General features: G+C 48.3%; 2 protein-coding genes across 5 annotated transcripts in view; one reads left to right on the forward strand and one right to left on the reverse strand.

Annotated features, from left to right (window-relative positions):
• The first annotated feature begins 1784 nt into the window (after positions 1-1784).
• PRPH2 (peripherin 2) lies at positions 1785-18585 on the forward strand. Its single transcript, XM_082414638.1, has 3 exons — positions 1785-2403; positions 12434-12680; positions 15553-18585. The coding sequence occupies exons 1-3, from the start codon at positions 1823-1825 to the stop codon at positions 15763-15765; spliced, it is 1041 nt and encodes a 346-aa protein (XP_082270764.1). The 5' UTR covers positions 1785-1822; the 3' UTR covers positions 15766-18585.
• UBR2 (ubiquitin protein ligase E3 component n-recognin 2) overlaps positions 12765-19532 on the reverse strand; it is a 122942-nt gene continuing 116174 nt past the window's right edge. The window contains exons 47-50 of one of the 4 annotated variants that reach the window (XR_014251195.1): positions 19126-19264; positions 13768-14851; positions 13357-13616; positions 12766-12852 (exon numbers count right to left, since the gene is read on the reverse strand). Coding sequence is in view for 1 of the 4 variants with exons in the window: in XM_082414617.1 (XP_082270743.1) it covers positions 19228-19264 (37 nt within the window). In the remaining 3 variants the exon portion in view is untranslated. Of the gene's footprint in view, positions 12853-13356; positions 14852-19021; positions 19265-19532 lie in introns of those variants that run through there. The other 3 variants (XR_014251196.1, XR_014251194.1, XM_082414617.1) reach the window with 3 other exon arrangements.

Here is a 19532-nt window from a genome sequence, read left to right on the forward strand (position 1 = left end):
TTAGGGAAATGCAAATTAAAACAAGTGAGATGCCACTACACACCTATTAAAATGGCTAAAATCCAGAGCACTAACAATACCAAATGCTGGCTAGGGCGTAGAGCAACAGGAACTCTCATTCATTGCTAGTGGGAATGCAAAATAATACAGCCACTTTGGAAGATAATTTGGCAGGTTTTTACAAAGCTAAACATGATCTCACCATATGATCCAGCAATTGCACTCCTAGGTATTTACCCAAATGAGTTGAAGACTTATGTCCACACAAAAACCTGCATAGTAGAGTTTTGGTAGCAGCTTCATTTATAATTGCCCCAAATTGGAAGCAATCAGGATGACCTTTAATAGGTGAATTGATAAACACACAATGGTACATTCACACTAATGGAATGTTATTCAGCGATAAATAGAAATGAGCTATCAAGCCACAAAAAGACATGGAGAAACATTAAGTGCATATTGCAAAGGGAAAGAACCCAGCCTGAAAAGGTTACATGCTGTATGATTCCAACAATATGACATGGAAAAGACAAAACTATAGAGACAGTGGCTGCCTGGGATTGGGCAGGGAGGGGAGGAGGAATGAACAGGTGGAACACAGGGATTACTAGAGCAGTGAGAATATTCTGTATGATACTATATGATATAATGGTGGAAACGTGACATTATGCATTTGGCAAAACCCATAGAACCATGCAACACAAAGAGTTAACCCTAATGTAAACTATGAGCTTTAGTTAATAATGTATCAAAATTGATTCATCAGTTGTAATAAATGTATCACACAAGGGCAAGATGTTAATTATAGGGAAATTGGTTGGGGGAAAGGAGTATTTAGGAACTCTCTGTATTTTCTGCTCAGTTTTTTTTTTGTAAACCTGAAACTACTCCAAGAAATAAATTAAAAATAATAATAAATTTACAGACTCATCAAGAATGTATATCTCATTTCTACTATCTTTGTTTACATTGGTGACAGAATTTTGACAGATGTGCAAGTTTGGTCTTTTATTATTGTTTTAATTGCATTGCCCTTTGTTCTACGCAGATTGACAAGTTTTCCAGATCCTTGGACTTTCCAGGTTTGCTTGTTATAAATCAGCTGTTCCTTTCCTTTGCCTGTTTTTCCAGTTGATGATTTTTTTTTTTTTGATGTGGAACTGTGGCAGTTAATTTTTTTCCTTTTTTTGCTTATTCATTGTTTTTTACATGTTGCAAATGTTTTCTCACCATCTGTCATTTGTTTTTCAACTTGGATAATGATGTCTTTTGTCCCATTAGAAAGTTTTAAATTTTGAAGCAGTTTGGCCCAGAAACATGCTCTGGGGAGACACGTGATGTGATCTGAGCCAGACCTCCAGATAAAGCCCATTTCATTGGCCAGCCTTGTCTTTTTTACTCCTGATTCTTCAAGCTGAACCCAGAGCTCTCTGCTCCAGGATGTCCATGGAGGCTCCTCTTGACCATGTTCTGAAACTGGCACGGCTTTATCTAATGGGATGAACCTGGCTAAAGAGATTAGCAAGATGTCTTGTGGATCCCACTTTTAATCTGCAGCCTTCAGGCTGTCCCTCCTCTGCTGGGAAGGGAGCTGCAGAAACGACACGTGGAGGACTGGCCCCTGCATGAGCTGTGACTCTGAGGCCCCTGCTCCCACTAGTGAGTTTACGGGGGTCCCAGGCTAGGGGACGCAGCATGGGCAGCCCCCAGAGCAGCTCCCTGCAGCTTGGGCCATCTGCACCCTTCCCAAGGCCCTGAGTCTTCAGGCTCCGGGCTTACTGAGGTCAGGAGTGAGAGGCTGCCTGGACTGCACTCTGCAAGTATGGCATTGCTGAAAGTCAAATTTGACCAGAAGAAGCGGGTGAAGTTGGCCCAAGGGCTCTGGCTCATGAACTGGCTCTCCGTGTTGGCTGGTATCATCATCTTCGGCTTAGGGCTGTTCCTAAAGATTGAACTCAGGAAGCGGAGCGATATGATGGACAATTCCGAGAGCCATTTTGTGCCCAATTCCTTGATAGGGATGGGGGTGCTGTCTTGTGTCTTCAATTCTCTGGCGGGCAAGATCTGCTATGACGCCTTGGACCCTGCCAAGTACGCCAAGTGGAAGCCCTGGCTGAAGCCATACCTGGCCGTGTGTGTCCTCTTCAACATTGTCCTCTTCCTGGTGGCCCTCTGCTGCTTCCTCCTGCGGGGCTCCCTGGAGAGCACGCTGGCCCACGGGCTCAAGAATGGCATGAAGTTCTACCGGGACACAGACACCCCAGGCCGGTGTTTCATGAAGAAGACCATCGACATGCTGCAAATTGAGTTCAAGTGCTGTGGCAACAACGGCTTTCGGGACTGGTTTGAGATTCAGTGGATCAGCAACCGCTATCTGGACTTTTCCTCCAAAGAAGTCAAAGAGTGAGTGGCCTCCGGTCCTGGGGTCAGAGTGATATGGGGACACGGAGACACGAGCCTGTGACTCCCCCTGTCCAGTGCCTTTTCCTCCCCATTGGGTGCTCTGTGTGCGCAACTTACTACTGCGTGTGAGGGTGTATTTGGTTGGACCGTATGTAATTGTCAATATTCTATCATTTTTGACCTATAAAAATAGCAGCTTCATATGGTCCAACCTAATGTTTGGCTAAGATGAGAGGAAAAGTGTCAAGTTATAGAAACTATTTGAATGGGGGTCACCAGGGGGGAGACCCAGCCAGGACTGTGTGTCTGCTTCATTCGGGAGGAGGGATTTCATGGATCACATATACTGAGACTTTATCTGGTTGCTTGTCTCATTCACTCAAAGTGAATGGATTCGGTCCTAAAAGCATAAATTTCTGGGTTGGTTCCCTTGTTTTCCAACCTTTCAACCCTGAGCGACCATTCTCAAGGTGTTTGTCCTTGGATACAGTGGAAAGAGCAGAGGATGGGGCAGTCAGGGGGTCTAGGCTGTAGTTTTGTCTCTGTTGTTAATTAGATGGTGATCTTGGATAAGTCATTTGACGCCCTGGGCCTTTGCTTGCCCATCTTTTAAAGGAAGGCACCAGGATACACAACTTTGGAGGTCACCTCCTAGCTCTGTCTAGAGCCTGGCATACAACAGGTGCTCAATAAATGCCTGCTGGTGTTTACTACTTAAATCATGATAGTGCAACTCGATCAAGTGTTTCTAAAGTGTTCTTAGCATGTGTAAATAAAATCCTGAGCGGCAGATGTAGGGAGGTGTTGGTGAGAAAGAGAATCTCACCCTTTGTGCTGATCCCAGCATACCCCTTCCCAGAGACCCACCATCGCGGGTCTTGAGTCGTTTTCCAGCGAAAGGTCAGCCTGTCCAGAGCCAGTGGCTCTCCCTCACCTCTTCCTTCTGTCCAACTCTACCCATTCCCTGCCTGAGGCTAGGGCTTCAATTGTTCATCCAGCTGGTTTATCCTGAGTGAGGCTGGTGAGTCCAAGGGGATATGCACCCTGGGTGCTGGGCACACTGGCATCAGGACATGGTTGAAGCCCGGACAACACCGGTGAACCCCAGATGGCTAGCTTAGCTGCTCCTCAGATGGAAGCGAAGTCAGACTGAAGGTCACTGCTTGGGATTGTATTTTCTCTGTGGGTGGGGATTACTGCTACAAATCCCTTGTCAAGGAGGCTTGTAAATCACTCTGCCCTTCCTAGGGGACAGATCCTCAGGGACAGCACAAAGGGGCATGATTTATATGAGTTGCCCTATGAGGGTGTGAAGCCAGAGGGACAAGCAGAATTCCTGGGGATGGGGAGAGTGGGGGGAGCAGAAGCTGAGGGTAGAACTAGCCTTTGTGATGGACGGGAAGGGGCTTCTCATCTTCTCCTCTGTCATTTTCCTTGATCATCTTCTGCACAGAGTCAGTCCTTGATGAGACTTACAAGATCTCTGTGTAATCCTCAAATCCCCTTCTGTCCCCTGGGGTGGAGAAATGCTCCAGGGTGAAGAAATGCTCCAGGCTGCTCCACTCCCAATGGTCGGCATATCCAAATTTTCAGGCAAACGTTAAACTTGATCAAAATTACCTCAAGGCCCCACACCAACTTATTGGTGTGAAACAATCTTAACTCTATTGATTTGGAAAAAATTTTCTCTGCTACACACACACACACACACACACACACACACACATACAAATATGGTCACAAAATTAAGAGAAACTGAGCATCCCTAACTGAGCCTGGCACTTGTGAGCTTGGACAAGCATGGAGGGACGGCTGGTTTTTGGAGATTTCTCAGGGGAATATTTAAGGTCAACAGCTGGTTCCTGAAGGCTCCTGAGCTAAACATGGAGATCAGGTGGGAACAATTCAAGATTTTTTTACAAGAATTTACAAGCCTTTGACCGCACCCCACCCCCACCCCAGCCTGCCCTGTTGCTAAGTTGCTGGGTCTTTGGGGAGGAAAAAGGCCCTTATTTGGTGTGCACAAAATCTCTCCTGGGGGGTTTGTATTTTTGTTGTTGTTATTGTTAATCTCTATTTTGTGGATGAGAAATCTGAACCTCAGAGAGCTTAAGGGATGTTCCTAAAATCTCATAGCAGGAAGTGGCAAGCTGGGGTTGGGGGTGTGGGGCAAATTTTTGGAAAAACCAACCAACCACCTTTATGGAGATATATTCCACACACCATACAACTCACCCATTTCAGGTGTGCAATTCAACGGTTTTTAGTACATTCACAGAGTTGTGCAACCAATACTGAGGTTGACTTTAGAATGTGTTCACCACCTCACAGAGAAACCCTGCACCCTTCAGTGTTACTCCGGCCTCCCCTGCCCCCAAGCCCAAGTAATCACTACTCTACTTTCTGTCTCTATAGGCTTCCCTGTTCTGGGCATTTCCTTTGAATGGAATCATATAATATTTGTCCTTTGGGGTCTGGCTTCTTTGGTTTAGCATACTATTTTCAAATTTCATCCATGTTGCAGCATGCATCAGCACCCATTCCTTCTTCTTTTGGGATGGTATCCCACTGTAGCGAGTGCCAGGTTTTGATTCTGCTCCTTCCACTCTGCCTCATACAGATTCGGTGTTAGGTGAGTGCTTGTTCTCTGACAGCTGAAACCTGGGGGGCGTTGGGGGGGGAGGGGCCTCAGGTCTTCCCTCTTCCTCTCTCTGTCTTGCTCTCTTCTTCCTCATCCAGAGGGACAGTGGAAGGTGTGGGCAGATAAGATACAAGCTCGACAAACACCTGTGGATCGTGATGGGATTCTGGTCCTTCTGTGCCAGGGTCTCAGGTCATCATGAGGCCCCACAGAAGCCAGAACTGCCCCCCCCGCCCAGGCTCTTCGTGGGCTGTGGCACGTGGGGCCATGCTGTGCTCCATCCTCCTGCATCTGTGTTTCCCTTCTCACTCCCTCCCCAGCCTGGTGGTCCTGGGGTGGGGGTGGGCGGGGACACTCTGTTATAACTGGGGGAGGCCCTCAGAGGGAGGAGTCCAGGAATGCCACCTCCCTCAGCGATTCAGTCTTCAGAGCGAGATATCGGGATATAGATTTGTGATTCTTAACCACCAGAGCTGCTTTTTTTTTTTTTTTTTTTTTTGCATTTTCAACTTTTATTATGGAAGATTTCATGCATTCACAAAAGGAGAGAGATTATAACAAATCCCCATGTACCCTCGCTCCCCCATAACATTTTCCCCCTTCTGAGTATTAAGAAGCAAATCCAGGGCATTGTTTCCTCTTACCTGTAAACACTTTAGGAGGAATTTCTAACAGATAAAGAGGGTTTGCTTTATTGTCTTTTTGTTTTTAACAGAAGCACAATATTAATCATGCCTACTAACATTACTATCGTCTCATACCCAGCCTGTGTTCAATATTCTCTGATTGTCTCAAGATGTCTTTTACAGGTGGTTTATTCAAATCAGGATCTAAACCAGACTTTGCATTTGGTCGTTTGGTCTCCTAAGTCTCTTTTACTCTAAATAGTTACCTTTTTCATGCCATGTGTGTCTTGGAGGAAGTTGGCCATTTGTCCTGCAGAATTTCCCACATTCTGGGGTTGGGCCATTGTAGCCAAGTGCTGTCTTCTAACGTGTTCTTCTGTCTCCTGTATTTCCCTGTAAACCAGTAGTCAGGGCTGAGGTGTGGCTGGATTCAGGTTCAGTTTTGGCAAGAGCACCCCCTAGGGTGCTGCTATGGGTACCTTACTGCATCACACCAGGAGGCACCTGAGGTCTTCAGCCAGTTTATAACAATTCCTTTAAAGTTCCCTCCTGTTTTCAGGATGAGCTGAGCTTCATTGCCTTGGGGTGAGAGGCAGAGCATGAAGCAGCTCAGAGGTCTTGGCACTGTCAGCCTGAAGGAACTGTCAGCCAGGAAAGCCTGGCCTGGGGCCGTCAGTCTGAGAAAGAAGCTGGCACTAAGCTGTCTCACTTTACTGTCCTTCCCACGGAACCCACAGGCTATGACACCTGTTCCCTCTTCCTAAACAATTAATAGATATCTAGAGAATTCTGGACCTTGGCTAGGAGATTCCTGAGGGCAGGGCTGTGTCTCCCTTAAGATTGGGGCTCTCCAAGGCAGGGCTGTCTCTCCCCTCAGACCGGGGCTCCCTGAGGGTGGGGCCGTGTCTCCCTGAGGGCGGGGCTGTCTCCCCTCAGACGGGCTCCCTCAGGTCAGGTCTATTTCTCCCGACAAGACCCGGACTCTGTTGCCATCTAGATCTCCCGTCGGATTGGTTCTCCCTGATAGCAGTGCTGTGTCTCCCCTCAGACTGGGGCTTCTTTAGGGCAGGGCTGGGTCCGCTCCTTCTTGTGTCCTCCCTCACCACCTGCAGTTCTTTATATCCAGTGACTACTCAAAAAAGAAATAAAATATTATTAGTATTTCAAAGAAATACTAATACTGCACTTGTTGTATACCAGGTGCTCTATGTGTATTATCTCAATTAATCACCACCACACCCGTCAGAGACTTATATTGTCATTTCTCAGGTGAGAAAACTGAGGCTCACAGAGGTCAAGTGAGTTGCCAAGATTCCACAGGTGCCACTCAGCTGGCATTCGGGTTGGGGATTGACACATTATCAGTTACACTCCAGGCTCCCTCCTCGCCCCTCCCCTGCTCATTTCCATATGGCTTTCCTTATTGATTTATTGATTCACCTACTAAATTATGTTGCTTTTTCCGGGAAAACTCCAACATGATTTTCCCAAGTCATATGTAGCTTGGCTATGGGAGAGTGGGCTAAAAGAAAGCCTTATCTTAATTAAGACCCTTACAAGTCTTGGTGAGCCCTGAGCAGAGATTTGTAGCCTGGGAAACACTCTGATATAAATAGCCAGCTCACCACCTAAGGAGCTCTCCTCTGCCTGACTCTGTCTTAAGAGGGTGAGTGGAGCCTTAATCTGTGGCTGGAACCAGGGCAAGTGCTAAGTCAACAAGACAATGCTTCTGATGGAGAGGGAGGGCTAGTTTCAGAGATGTGGGACCCCAAGAGGTCCTAGGCTGGGGGTCTGGGGGAACCCCAATGTCCACCAAGCCGGGCCTACCCTCAGGGTCCCCAGTCTGAGGGAAGACACAGCCCTGCCTCAGGTAGTATGAGGCAGATCTGTAGGCTTCACCCCACCTTAGGGACACCTGGAGAGTGCATAGGAGAGATGATGGTGGACAACGAAGGGCTACTGGGACAGGGAACAGGGGAGAGAACTCACACTTTCCTAGTAAGTTTAGCTAGAAAAGCCAACAGGCAGGAAGGACCTGAGAGGCTCTGAGGAAACTCAGAGGGGAGGGGTGGGCAACTGCTGTGGGCTGGACTTCCACTTACTGTGTAACTTTGGGTGAGGCCCTGCCCTGCTCTGGGCCCCACTTCCTCCTCTGTAGAACAGTCTGGTGGGTTGTAGGGTCCCCCCAGATGGCCATGAGTGGGGAGGAGCCAGCATTCTCCCAGGGCCTGTGTCAAGTGCATCCTCCTACTGCCTCATTTAAACCTCCCACAGCCCCTGAGAGGGGGTGTGATTATCCCGCCTCACCCAAGTCCACAGCTCACAAATGCATATTTGAGACTCAAAGGCCAGCTCTCTGTGCTCTACCCACTCCGCTCCACGGGGACACTGGGAATGGCCCAGGTGGGACCCTGTGCAGGTGGAAGCGGGCTCCAGGGACAGCCTGCAGGTCAGGAAGAGGGACGAACAGTGTTTGCATTTGGGGACCAGGCCTGCTGGGGTTGGTCCTAGGAGTAGGAGACTATGTCTGCTCAGTCCTGGGGGGGGGGGGTTGGCTGGTCCCTCAGGAGGGGGGTGGGAGCCCCAAGCTGAAGGGCCTCTGCTCCAGTCCTCCCACTGGGACCAACCAGGACCACCCCAGCCAGCGGAACCAGGTGCCGTGCGGGGCTGTGCAGGGAGAGCTGCTCCCATGGCGCTCGGTGCAGTTGAGCTTCAGCAGCGGCCACTTCCGTCATTGGACAAATGTCTCACAGACCCTGCCTCGGGCTGGCAGTGAGCTCTGCCCCTGCAGTCTTTTTTTTTTTAATTAAAAAAAAATATTCTATTTATTTTTGGCTGCATTGATTCTTCATTGCTGCACGGGTTTTCTCTAGTTGTGGCGAGCGGGGTCTACTCTTTGTTGTGGTGCGCGGGCTTCTCATTGCGGTGGCTTCTTTTGTTGAGGAGCACAGGCTCTAGGCGCGCAGGCTTCAGTAGTTGTGGCAGGCGGGCTCAGTAGTTGTGGCTCATGGGCTCTAGAGCACGGGCTCAGAGTAGTTGTGGCGCATGGACTTAGTTGCTCCTAGGATCTTCCCGGACCAGGGCTCGAACCCGTGTCCCCTGCATTGGCAGGCAGATTCTTAACCACTGCGCCACCAGGGAAGTCCCTGCCCTTGCAGTCTTGGTCACAGAAGGCACTCTTCTCCACAGCTGGCAGAGGCCACACCACCCACGCACAAGTGGCTATTCCCCAGTGGTGTCATGTGGTCTGTTCCACTGTCACAGCTGCTCCCTGACAACACACAGAGCTCACGTGAAGTGAAGGCTCTTGTTCTGTCACCCTTCCCAGCCCCAGCCCAGGAGTCCACATTTCTTACACACTTAGTACGTACCCAGCACTCTTCTTAGCCTTTTTACGTGGATCCCTTCCTACAACTCTTATGTCAACTCCATTTTACAGATTAGTAAGCTGAGGCCTGGCGAGGTTAAGGAATTTTTCCAGAGGGATGAACCAGGAGTAAACTCAGGCTGTCCTGCTCTTATCATGGTCCTGGTCCTGGACCACCTGTGCATCCAGGGCCAGCTGTTCTCTGGGCAGTTGGTTCTGTCCATGAAGCAGAGGGCAGGGACTACAGGGTGTGTGGAAATACGGTCGCCATAACCCAGGCAAGGATTGTTCTGGAACCAAGGAGGCCACATTTTTCAGAGCCTTCCTCAGGTCTTAATCATACCAATCAGCAGACAGTTCACTGAAAAGAAACCACAAATGGATCTTAAACACATCAAAAGATACTTAACTTCACTTATAATGAGAAAGATGGAAATCAGAACAACTCTGAGATACTATTTTTCATCTGTCAGGTTGGCAAAGATCAAAAACAGGACTTATGTGGGTGTGGCTGGTGGGGGTGTGACTGTACAACCCCCGAGAGGAGAAAATTGGCAGAGCTCCGGTGCAATCACAGGTGGACCCTTTGATGCAGAGATACCTCTTCTAGGAATTGATCATCTAGATATATTCCCAATATGCAAAATGACCCATGTCCATGTTTGTATTAACAAGTCACTGGGGGGACTTCCCTGGTGGCACAGTGATTAAGAATCCCCCTGCCAATGCAGGGAACACGGGTTTGAGCCCTGGCCCGGGAAGGTCCCACATGCCACGGAGCAACTAAGCCCGTGCGCCACAACTACTGAGCCCACACGTCGCAACTACTGAAGCCCGCGCGCCTAGAGCCCGTGCTCCGCAGCAAGAGAAGCCACCGCAATGAGAAGCTCGCGCACCGCAACGAAGAGTAGCCCCCACTCGCCGCATCTAGAGAAAGCCCGCGCGCAGCAACGAAGACCCAATGCAGCCAAAAATAAAATAAATAAATAAATGTTTAAAAAAAAAAGAAAAAAGAAAAAAAGAAAAATAACAAGACACTGGGAAAATCCCAAATGTCCATCAATAGGAAATGGATAGTACCCTATGGGCCATCTGCACAAGGGGGACACCATGCACCTCATTAAAACCTGGAGAACACTCTCCATTTAACAGATATAAAAAGATCTCTAAGGTATTGCTAAGGAAAAAAAAAAAGATTCAAGACAGTGTGTATATAATGCTACCATTTGGATAAACAAACAAACATACAGGAAGAATAAGAACTCTGCAAAATCTGAGCTTGCTTATCCATGCTTGAAGCTTCTGTGAAAGGACAGACAGAGCTGGCCACAGTGAGGGAACTTGGGGGCCAAGGGACAAGAATGAGTGGGAGACTGTTTTGTATTGAGGGGATTTTATTTAGAAGTTGAACACGAACATCTTTTTTTTTAGAGTATAATTAACTACCATTTCAATGAACATTGTTGGAAACAATTTCTATTATGAACAATTACATGCTTCCTATTCTTGTGCTGTAAAAGTCTGCTGCTATTATGTAATGCATTGTTCATGTGCAACTTAAAAAAAAAACTTTTCTATTCAAGATAACATGCACACAGTCAAGGGTGCAAATCTTAAGTGCACAGCTCCATGAATTTTTTTTTTTTTAAATTTTTGGCTGCGCCATGTGCCTTGTGGGATCTTAGTTTCCTGACCAGGGACTGAACCTGCGTCCTCTGCAGTGAAAGTGCGGAGTCCTAACAACTGGACCTCCAGGGAATTCCTTCCATTAATTCTGACACATAAAGTTGCCTGGGTAACCACGAGCAGGTCAGATGGAACATACCCAGCCTGCCTGATGGGGAGGGAGTGAATTTTCATTATAACGATGGTTGCCCCTTTTGAATTTTGAACCTGCATGAATGTATGGTGTGCTCTAACCAAATATATGTATAAGTAGAGAGATGCAAAAGTTGTGCAAGTTGCATCCTTCAGGTGAGTACGGAGCTCCCACCCAGCTGGGGGCAGAGGTCAGTGTGGATGGAGAGCAAGCCATGGGCAAAGACCCATTCTCTGCTCCTGCAAAGGCCCAGGGACAGAGCAGGCCTTCTGGAAACATCTGTTGAGCAGAAGTGATCTGGCCAGAGGGGACCTTGGTCCCCAGTGATCTGTAAGGAGGAGATGAGGTTGGGGAGGTGGCTGGGGGCTAAAGCTGATGGTCATGAATGCTAGGCAGTCTTGTCTCAACAGTCACCACCTGTCCTGCTACTCTTCCTACCAGCTTGGCATGGGCCCAAGAAATCACTGCATGCCAGGGCCTGGCAGCACACAGAGTGGTTGATTTTTTTAAAAAATAAATCTTTATTTTGCACTTTACAATGCAGTACTCCACAGACTGGTGTTAAATGTTGTCTACAGTGCAACATCCATGTTCCAACACACATAATAATTGCCAGGAGTACAGTGCTCTTGTCGATCTTGTATTCAGTCAGGTTAAAACAATGGGCAGGGCTTCCCTGGTGGTGCAGTGGTTGGGAGTCTGCCTGCCAATGCAGGGGACACGGGTTCAAGCCCTGGTCTGGGAAGATCCCACATGCCGCGGAGCAACTGGGCCCGTGAGCCACAACTACTGAGCCTGCGCGTCTGGAGCCTGTGCTCCGCAACAGGAGAGGCCACGATGGTGAGAGGCCCGTGCACCGCGATGAAGAGTGGCCCCCCGCTCGCCGCAACTAGAGAAAGCCCTCGCACAGAAACGAAGACCCAACACAACCAAAAATAAATAATAAATTTATAAAAAAAAAAAACAAAAAAAACAAAAAAAAAACAAAACAATGGGCAATAAAAGAATGAACACGTTTCTCATGTGTGTGACTCACTCTTGTCTAAATGCCCCAACTTGTGACTTTACTATCTATACCGTTAGTTATCCAGGATCTTGAAGAAATCCTGAACCTCTAATAGGCCATCCTCTGGCAAATCAGTACAGTGAACAGCATTCTGGATCTTAGTTTTACCAAAGATTGCTCAGAGGTTTCCAAGGCATAAATGCCAGGCAGTTTCAGGATCAGCAGGTCCGCAGAATTCTCGAAATGTCATTGTAAGGTTTTGTTGAGTCTCTATTGCTCCACAAGGGCTAGAACACATATGTTCCTTATTTACTTGTCTCTTGGTTTATCATTGATCTCAACCCTCTAAACATAAGCTCCAGGAAGGCTGGGGCATTGGCTCTCTAGGGTCACTGCTCCATCTTCAGCACCTAGAACAGTGGCTGGCGCATAGTCGGTGTACAGCAAATATTTCTCAAGACAGCAAATGAATGAATGAATATTCCAGATTTTCAGAGGTGGGGGATGGGAGGAGCTGGCCCCTGGCGAGAAGTTCAAGAAGCTGGTCTTAAGCCGTCTGTTTCTCCTCCAGTCGTATCAAGAGCAACGTGGATGGGCGGTACCTGGTGGATGGAGTCCCCTTCAGCTGCTGCAACCCCAGCTCGCCACGGCCCTGTATCCAGTACCAGCTCACCAACAACTCTGCACACTACAGCTATGACCACCAGACGGAGGAGCTCAACCTGTGGGTGCGCGGCTGCAGGGTCGCCCTGCTGAGCTACTACAGCAACCTCATGAATTCCGTGGGCGCTGTGACGCTCCTCGTCTGGCTTTTTGAGGTAGGCCCTGGGCCAGTGGGGGGCAGGGCAAGAGGGAGCCACCTGCCCCATTGGGATTTGATGGGGTGGAGCTGGGCCTGGGTCTCCCTCCTGGGAACCAGCCCTCTGCCCGCCGTGCAGGCAGGCCCAGGCTTGAATACCAGCACCTCTATTTTTTGTTTCTGTGCCGTCACTTAAAAAAAAGAATTTGTTGAGTTGAAATTCACAGCACATAAAATTAACCATTTTAAAGTGAACAATTTGGTGGCATTTGGTACAATCACAATGTTGTGCGACCACCACCTCTACCTTGTTCCAAAATACTTCCATCACCCCCTCAAAAAAACCTCATACCCATTAAGCAGTCAGTCCCCCTCCTCCCTTCCCCCTAAGCCCCTGGCAACCACCAATCTGTGTTCTGTCCTTGTGGATTTATCTATTCTGGACATTTCATATAAAAGGAATCATATACTATGTGACCTTTTAGGTCTGGCTTCTTTCACTTTGCATGTTTCAGAGGTTTATCCTGTGTCTCCACTTTTTGAGTCTAAGGACTCGGAAAGTTATTTAACATCTCTGTTATAGGGGGGTGCCAGCATTTAGCTTTGGAACTACTGGGAGGCAACAGGAGATACAGGCACATCAAAGTGTTCAGTCAATGATTTGTGCTTCTCTTGAGATTCTGGTAGCAATTTACCTGGTACTCTAATTATTTGTAGGTTCATCTTACCTCATCTGTTAGGTTTAATTCCTCGCTGTAGCTGCAGGGCTTGGAATACAGCAAGCCCTCATTCATTCATTTATTGAAGAAATAGTTCTCAAACACCTACAAGTGCTGGGCGCTGTCCTGGGTGCTGAACGAGAGCCCACTGTCAGCGACGGGTAAACCAAGGTGGCACAGAGAGTGACTCATGGGCTCATGCTTTGAGCTGACAGCAGAAATCCAAACTCCAAAACCTAAATGTACAAAACCAGAAACATTAGGTGGGGAAACTTTGCCCATCAGAGAAGATTCACTGAAAGGTTCCCTTAAGTAAGTCAATCTTTAGTGCTATGGAAATTCACACACAGCTGGGCTCTCAGCTGAGAGGCACCACTTCTGACTTACCACATCACACCAGAAGAACTGTACTGCCTGCTGAGGGGGTGAGATGGGGAGGGAGGCCTTCTTTTCACATTAAGGCAAACGCAAGCATATTCATGATGATTTATTAGTCACCAGCTCCTTGAGGCAGAGTCTTGGGAATAAGTGGGTAGAATAAGGAGAGAAGCTTACTACTAGAAGTTCAGAAGTTTGCATCCCTTGAAAACGCATGAAAAGAAGACTGAAAGGATAACTGAAGTCAGTGGGAGAATGGAGTTCCATTGGCTGCCTCTCAGTTTACCCACCTTTCCAGGAACCTAGTGACTGCTTAAGAAGAGGAACTGTTCACTGGGAACAGGGAGTTTGAATCCCCTTTCACTTTTCCCCTGAGGCTTTTAGTGGGCAGAGCTCTGCGATGGGCACAAGGGGGGCTGATAAGATTCTGCCCTCAGCCTTGCCCTCCTGGGTCTCACAATCCATGAGTCCACATCTGACTCATGAACCAAAGGGAGTACCATTACCTAGTGCAAAATTCAGTGCAACAGGGGGCCTTCTTGAGGAAAGCAGGAAGGAATCAGAGTGGGTACACGCACACCAGGAGGACTTCCTGGAGGTGAGTCTTTCCACTGTAAAAATATCTTATTAAACTTTCAGTCAACAATAACAATAACCTAAAACTATTAGTTACTATAATCATCTACTGTTGTAACTATAAAATGCTCCCAGAGCATTCATTCAACAGATGTTTACTGAGGCCCTACCACCACTGGGTGCTGTTCTAGGGGCTGGGACAGCAGGTGAACAAGATGCATCAAGGCCACCCCTGCCCTCAGGGGGTGGATGTTCTCCATTAGTGGGCCCAGGCCTCTCACAGAGTTTGCTATACCATCAAAGGAAGACTGTAAGACGACAAACCAGGAATTTGTGTAGAAACAAGTGGCTAACACAGTACAGGGTTAGAAAAGTGGAAACAGTACTTACCACGCTCACTAATAACCAACTACAGCTGACATTCCTATTCATCCTTGCTGTGCACCAGGTACCATGCTCTACACATATTGAAGCATCACAGCATGCCCATGGAGCAGGCGGTACTTCATCTGAAAATCTGCAAACCAGATGAGTAAACTGAGGTTTCCTGGTCACATGGCTGGCTAAGTGCCAGGGCTGAGGTTTGAACCCAGGCATTTTGGCACCAGAGTCTGTTGCAGTGACTTCTAGTGAACAAATCCAGACAAATCACCCACTCATCCTCTAGTATCAAAATAACAGAAGTAGAGGGAAATCGTATTATCACCATTGTTTGCAAAAAAGGAGATGACTTTTTAATTCTGTCCAGCAAAGAGATGCTGAGCACCTGCTATGTGCCTAGCAACGTGCCAGGAACGAGGTGGGGGTGGGGGTGGACACAGAGAGAAGAAGCCCAGGATTAATGCCCCCAGGAAGGGGGAGACCTGAGGGCAAGGAGGGGAGAATTCAGGAGCAGGGGCACCCATAATGTTCTAAGCAGAGAAAACAGCAAACGGTAAAACTGGAGAGGAGAAAGGCTGGGTGTGGGCAGGATCCAAAGAAACCCAGGGTGACTGGAAAGGGAGGAGAATGGGGTCTGAGATGAGGCTGGAGCACAGGCGGGTATCGCGTGCACCCAGGCCTTGCTGGGGCGGGCAGGGCCTCGCCAACCCAGCCCCAACAGAACCTTGTTTGAAGGGCCCCCAGGATGAGCAGGCTGGTGGCTGCCACGGTTTCCTGGTAACCCCTGCCCCAGCTACTTCTCCCAGATCTCCTCTAAGTCTCCTCTCCCCACACCAGGTGACCATCACCGTCGGGCTGCGCTACTTGCACACGGCGCTGGAAGGCGTGGCCAACCCCGAAGACCCCGAGTGCGAGAGTGAGGGCTGGCTTCTGGAGAAGAGCATTCCGGAGACCTGGAAGGCCTTTCTGGAGAGCGTGAAGAAGCTGGGCAAGGGTAACCAGGTGGAAGCCGAGGGTGTGGATGCAGGCCAGGCCCCAGAGGCTGGCTGACGGTCGCGGGACCCCCTCCCCTCTGAACACTGAAAAGTAGTGGACTCCAGGAAACGCGGATACCCCCTTGATCCAATCTGAATCTCCCAAGGAGGGCGGCTGTCTCACAGAGACTCTTCTGGATGGTGGGATTTAAAATTCAGGGTCCCTAAAAATTTTCGTTGAATGACTGTCTCAAGATGTGAGTGAATGAGTCCCACTCAGGCCCACTGCCCTAGGACGCACCCTCACAGTGGACTCAGCGGGGCCTCTCAGTGGGTGACTCTTCATGGCACAGGAATTCAGTTCCCCCCTGAGGCTACTGGCTACACCTGAGGGCTGCTCCCTTTTTATGAGTTGGCTGTTACGATCAGCTCCAAGTTGCTTCATTCTATATCCAAAGTGTCACTTGATGCACAAGCTTAAGAGTCTGAAAAATGTACTGGCCACGCTGTCATGTTTTTCAAATGCGAAGATTGACACATCAGCCATTTTATTTAATTACAGAAGGTGAGGGACAGTTACACTTTTCTAAGAGTAATGGTCTCTCCAGAGCACTGAGGGCTCAAAAGAGGAATTCTCAATCATGAGGCAAGAGAACTTAAAGAGAGGGGATTATGTCCCTCAGCAAAAACACAGCTTTTGTGTCACCTTCACAAGCCCTCAGTCACTTAGCCAGGAGTGAGCCGCGGGCTGAGGGAGTCGGGTTGTAGGCATGTTCTGGCTAAACTGCCGGGTGACCTCCTTTGGCTCATCTGTGGAAGCACTGGGTTAGACGGCTGCCCTTCTGTGGAAGAGGAGCAACAATCAGACAAGAGTCCACCCTTTGGAGACCAGGCCTCACCTCCTGGGACGCCCACACAGGTGCCGTGACGGGCCCCACGGACAACACTGTCTACAGTGCAGGACAGAGTCCTCTGTGAGCTTCGTCCTGCTTCTTGCCCCAGATACCCATCCTGCAAAACGATATTTCCCGAATGCCTCCGCATTAAATGCCTCTGCATTAAAGAAGATTCTTTGAGACAGATCATCTTCCCATGCTAGCAACTGCGAAAGAAGTTTTTACTTCCTTCTGGAAAAAGAGAGAAAGGAAGCTTTCAGGGGAAGGAGGGAATGATTTCACTGCTGTCCTGAGTTTTCAGTGTGGACAAAATAAGACTTCTGGTGCTGCCTGGGGTATGTTCTGGGGCTCTAATTCTCCCAGGCTTAAGGCCAGATCAAAGATGTTTGGACATTCTGTCAGATTTTGGTCCCAGGTTTAATTCAATTCGACTTCTGAGTGTGGAGACCAAGGAATGACCCACATGGACAACACTGAGGGAGTCAGCCCCTCTGATGAGGGTCCCAGAGCTCTCCCCTCCCAGGAGCGCTGAGAACCATCAAGAAAATGCTGCTCTAGGCCCACAGGTGTAATGATGCTGTTGACAGCTGTACGATAGACATTAAAAATTATACTGTATGAAAATCACTTTTGTTAAGTGCCTGTCTTAAATGTATGTGCTACATGTATGTAGCACAGGATCCCTGATTCTTGCTAACATTTGTTAACAAAACCAAACCAAACCTGACACTGAAATGTAGCACTGCTAATGATCAAGGCAGCTGTTTCAACAGCGTGGGTGTCACCTCTCTCCCTCTTGCTATCTCTTATCTGCAAGAACAGGGACTATTAGGTTATCCAAATAATCTCAACATTTGCTAGTTTGGACCAGAGCTGAGTTCAATATTTTAGTATGTGGAATCTTAATTTAGTGATTTAAGCAAAAATCCCATTTTCTATCCCCCCCGCTCTGGTCAGAATCTGAGAGCTGTTGGGAGGATCAGGGGGAAAATGATCCCACAATAAACACCACCAGTTGGTTCAGAGCAGACTGTGCAGGGGGCCTGGAGCTGGTATACTGAACTAAGAACATGCAGATTATGACCCGCTGAATGAGGGGGCACAAGCCACCCACACAGGGTTGGCAGGTAGCTCCCTCAGCACCCCAGCTCCCACTTTGGGGAAGTGAAAACCCCAGGGTTGTTTTGATCAAAGGCAGTTTCAAGGCACTCATACAAAGGGAGTAAATTCACAAGGTCTATTACTCGCAGGTCCCAGAACAGAAGCGAGGGGTGTGTGTGCAATGAGCCAGTGGAAGGGTGGGCCTCCATTCCAGAGCAGGAGACAGAGAGCAGGGTAGCAAGCACCTATTACTTAAGAGGTGGTTGGGACGGGCTCCACTCTAAGTGGTTATTTTGAAACGTGCCTCGGGAAAAGCAAAGCAGGAATTCCAGGGACGGGAAACCTGAGCTCAGGTCCTTATCTAAATGTCCTGAGCAGGGCTGTCACACTGTAAATGCTCAGGCAGCAACTCACAATAGCTCTTTTCTCATTACACAGACTTAGGGTGGGCTGCATCCTCATAGTCTTCTCAGGTAGCCAGGTAGTTGCTAGAGGAAGCTGCCCATCTCATTTGGTCATCTACCAGTGCCCAGCAAGACTGGGACCAGGTTTTTCCTTATGTCTAACCTCAGTCTTTCTTTGGGCCAATGTAGGTTCATTTCTCCCAGGGGACTCAGCCAGCTTTTCAAGTCCTGTCAGCCTAGCCCTGGGGAAGGGTGAGAGGTAAAGACAGTGCCTTAGAACTTTTATTTCTGAAACAATTACTCCATAGTGAAGTAGTAATAGCTACTTATTCCCAACATTTAGGAAAATAAGTGTCCTAGTGTCTGTAGCCTCAGCTCAAAGAGCCCATAGCCTCTTGCAACATTTTCAAGCCCAGGACTGAGCCACCAGCCAATAAACCCTTAGTAACCTCAATTCAAGTTAATAAGATTAGAGGCTTGCTCCGCACACTCCCCCCCCCCCCCCCCCCCCCCCCCGCCTCCCCTCATCCGGGCACCTGTAATGCTAGGTCAGCAGGTTTGCAGCTTAGCCAGGGGCCGGGGGGGAGGGGGGCACTATGAAAATTATGGTCTCTGACCTGCTACTAGATAAAAAAAAAAGGCTCCTGATGTCAGTGTGGCAAGCCAGCAGCACCGTGTGTTAAGGACTAGGAATGTGGGGGAATAACACGGAAGCTCAGGGGGAGAGCGGATGCCCTCTTGGTGTTCAGAGGACATGAGATTGGCTGGAGGGGAGGAAATATCAGCCCTTAACTCCTCATGGCATTATATCTTGTCCTTCAAATCAGAGGATGCGTATAAGTAAGCAGCAAAGTCAAAGTGCAAAGTGCAAAGTCAAAGTCAAAGAGGATGGTGTAGAGTGGATTAAGATATGAGTCAACTCCGAGCTATTTACCTGACGGGGGATGAAAACTTAGGTCCATATAAAAACCTGTAACAGGATTGTTTGTCATGGTTCTATTCATAACCACCCAAAACTGCCCAAATGTCTTTTACCTGGTGACTGGGTATACATCTGCACAATGGAACACGATTCAGCAACCAAAAGGAACGTGGACGGCTCTCAAATGCATCAGTCTTCTTAGAGAGAAGCCAGACTCAAAACTCTACATATATGATATATTTATATAACATTCTGGAAGAGGCAAGACAAAGGGACAGAAAAAAATTAGTGGTTGTCAAGGGTCAGGATGGGGGAGAAGGTGCCCACAAAAGGGCATGAGAGAACTTTCTGGGGTGATGGAATTGTTCTATTCTTGAGTGTGGCTTGTTAAAACAACTGTATGCATTTGTCAAAATGCATAAAACCATCCACTAGAAAGGGTGAATTTTACTATTTGGAAAATAAACGTCAATAAACCTGACTCAAAAAACAAAAGTAGGGACAAAGCAAGGAAGGAGCA

This window comes from Balaenoptera physalus (genome assembly GCF_965194825.1).
Source record: "Balaenoptera physalus genome assembly, chromosome: 11".
NCBI lineage: Eukaryota > Metazoa > Chordata > Mammalia > Artiodactyla > Balaenopteridae > Balaenoptera > Balaenoptera physalus.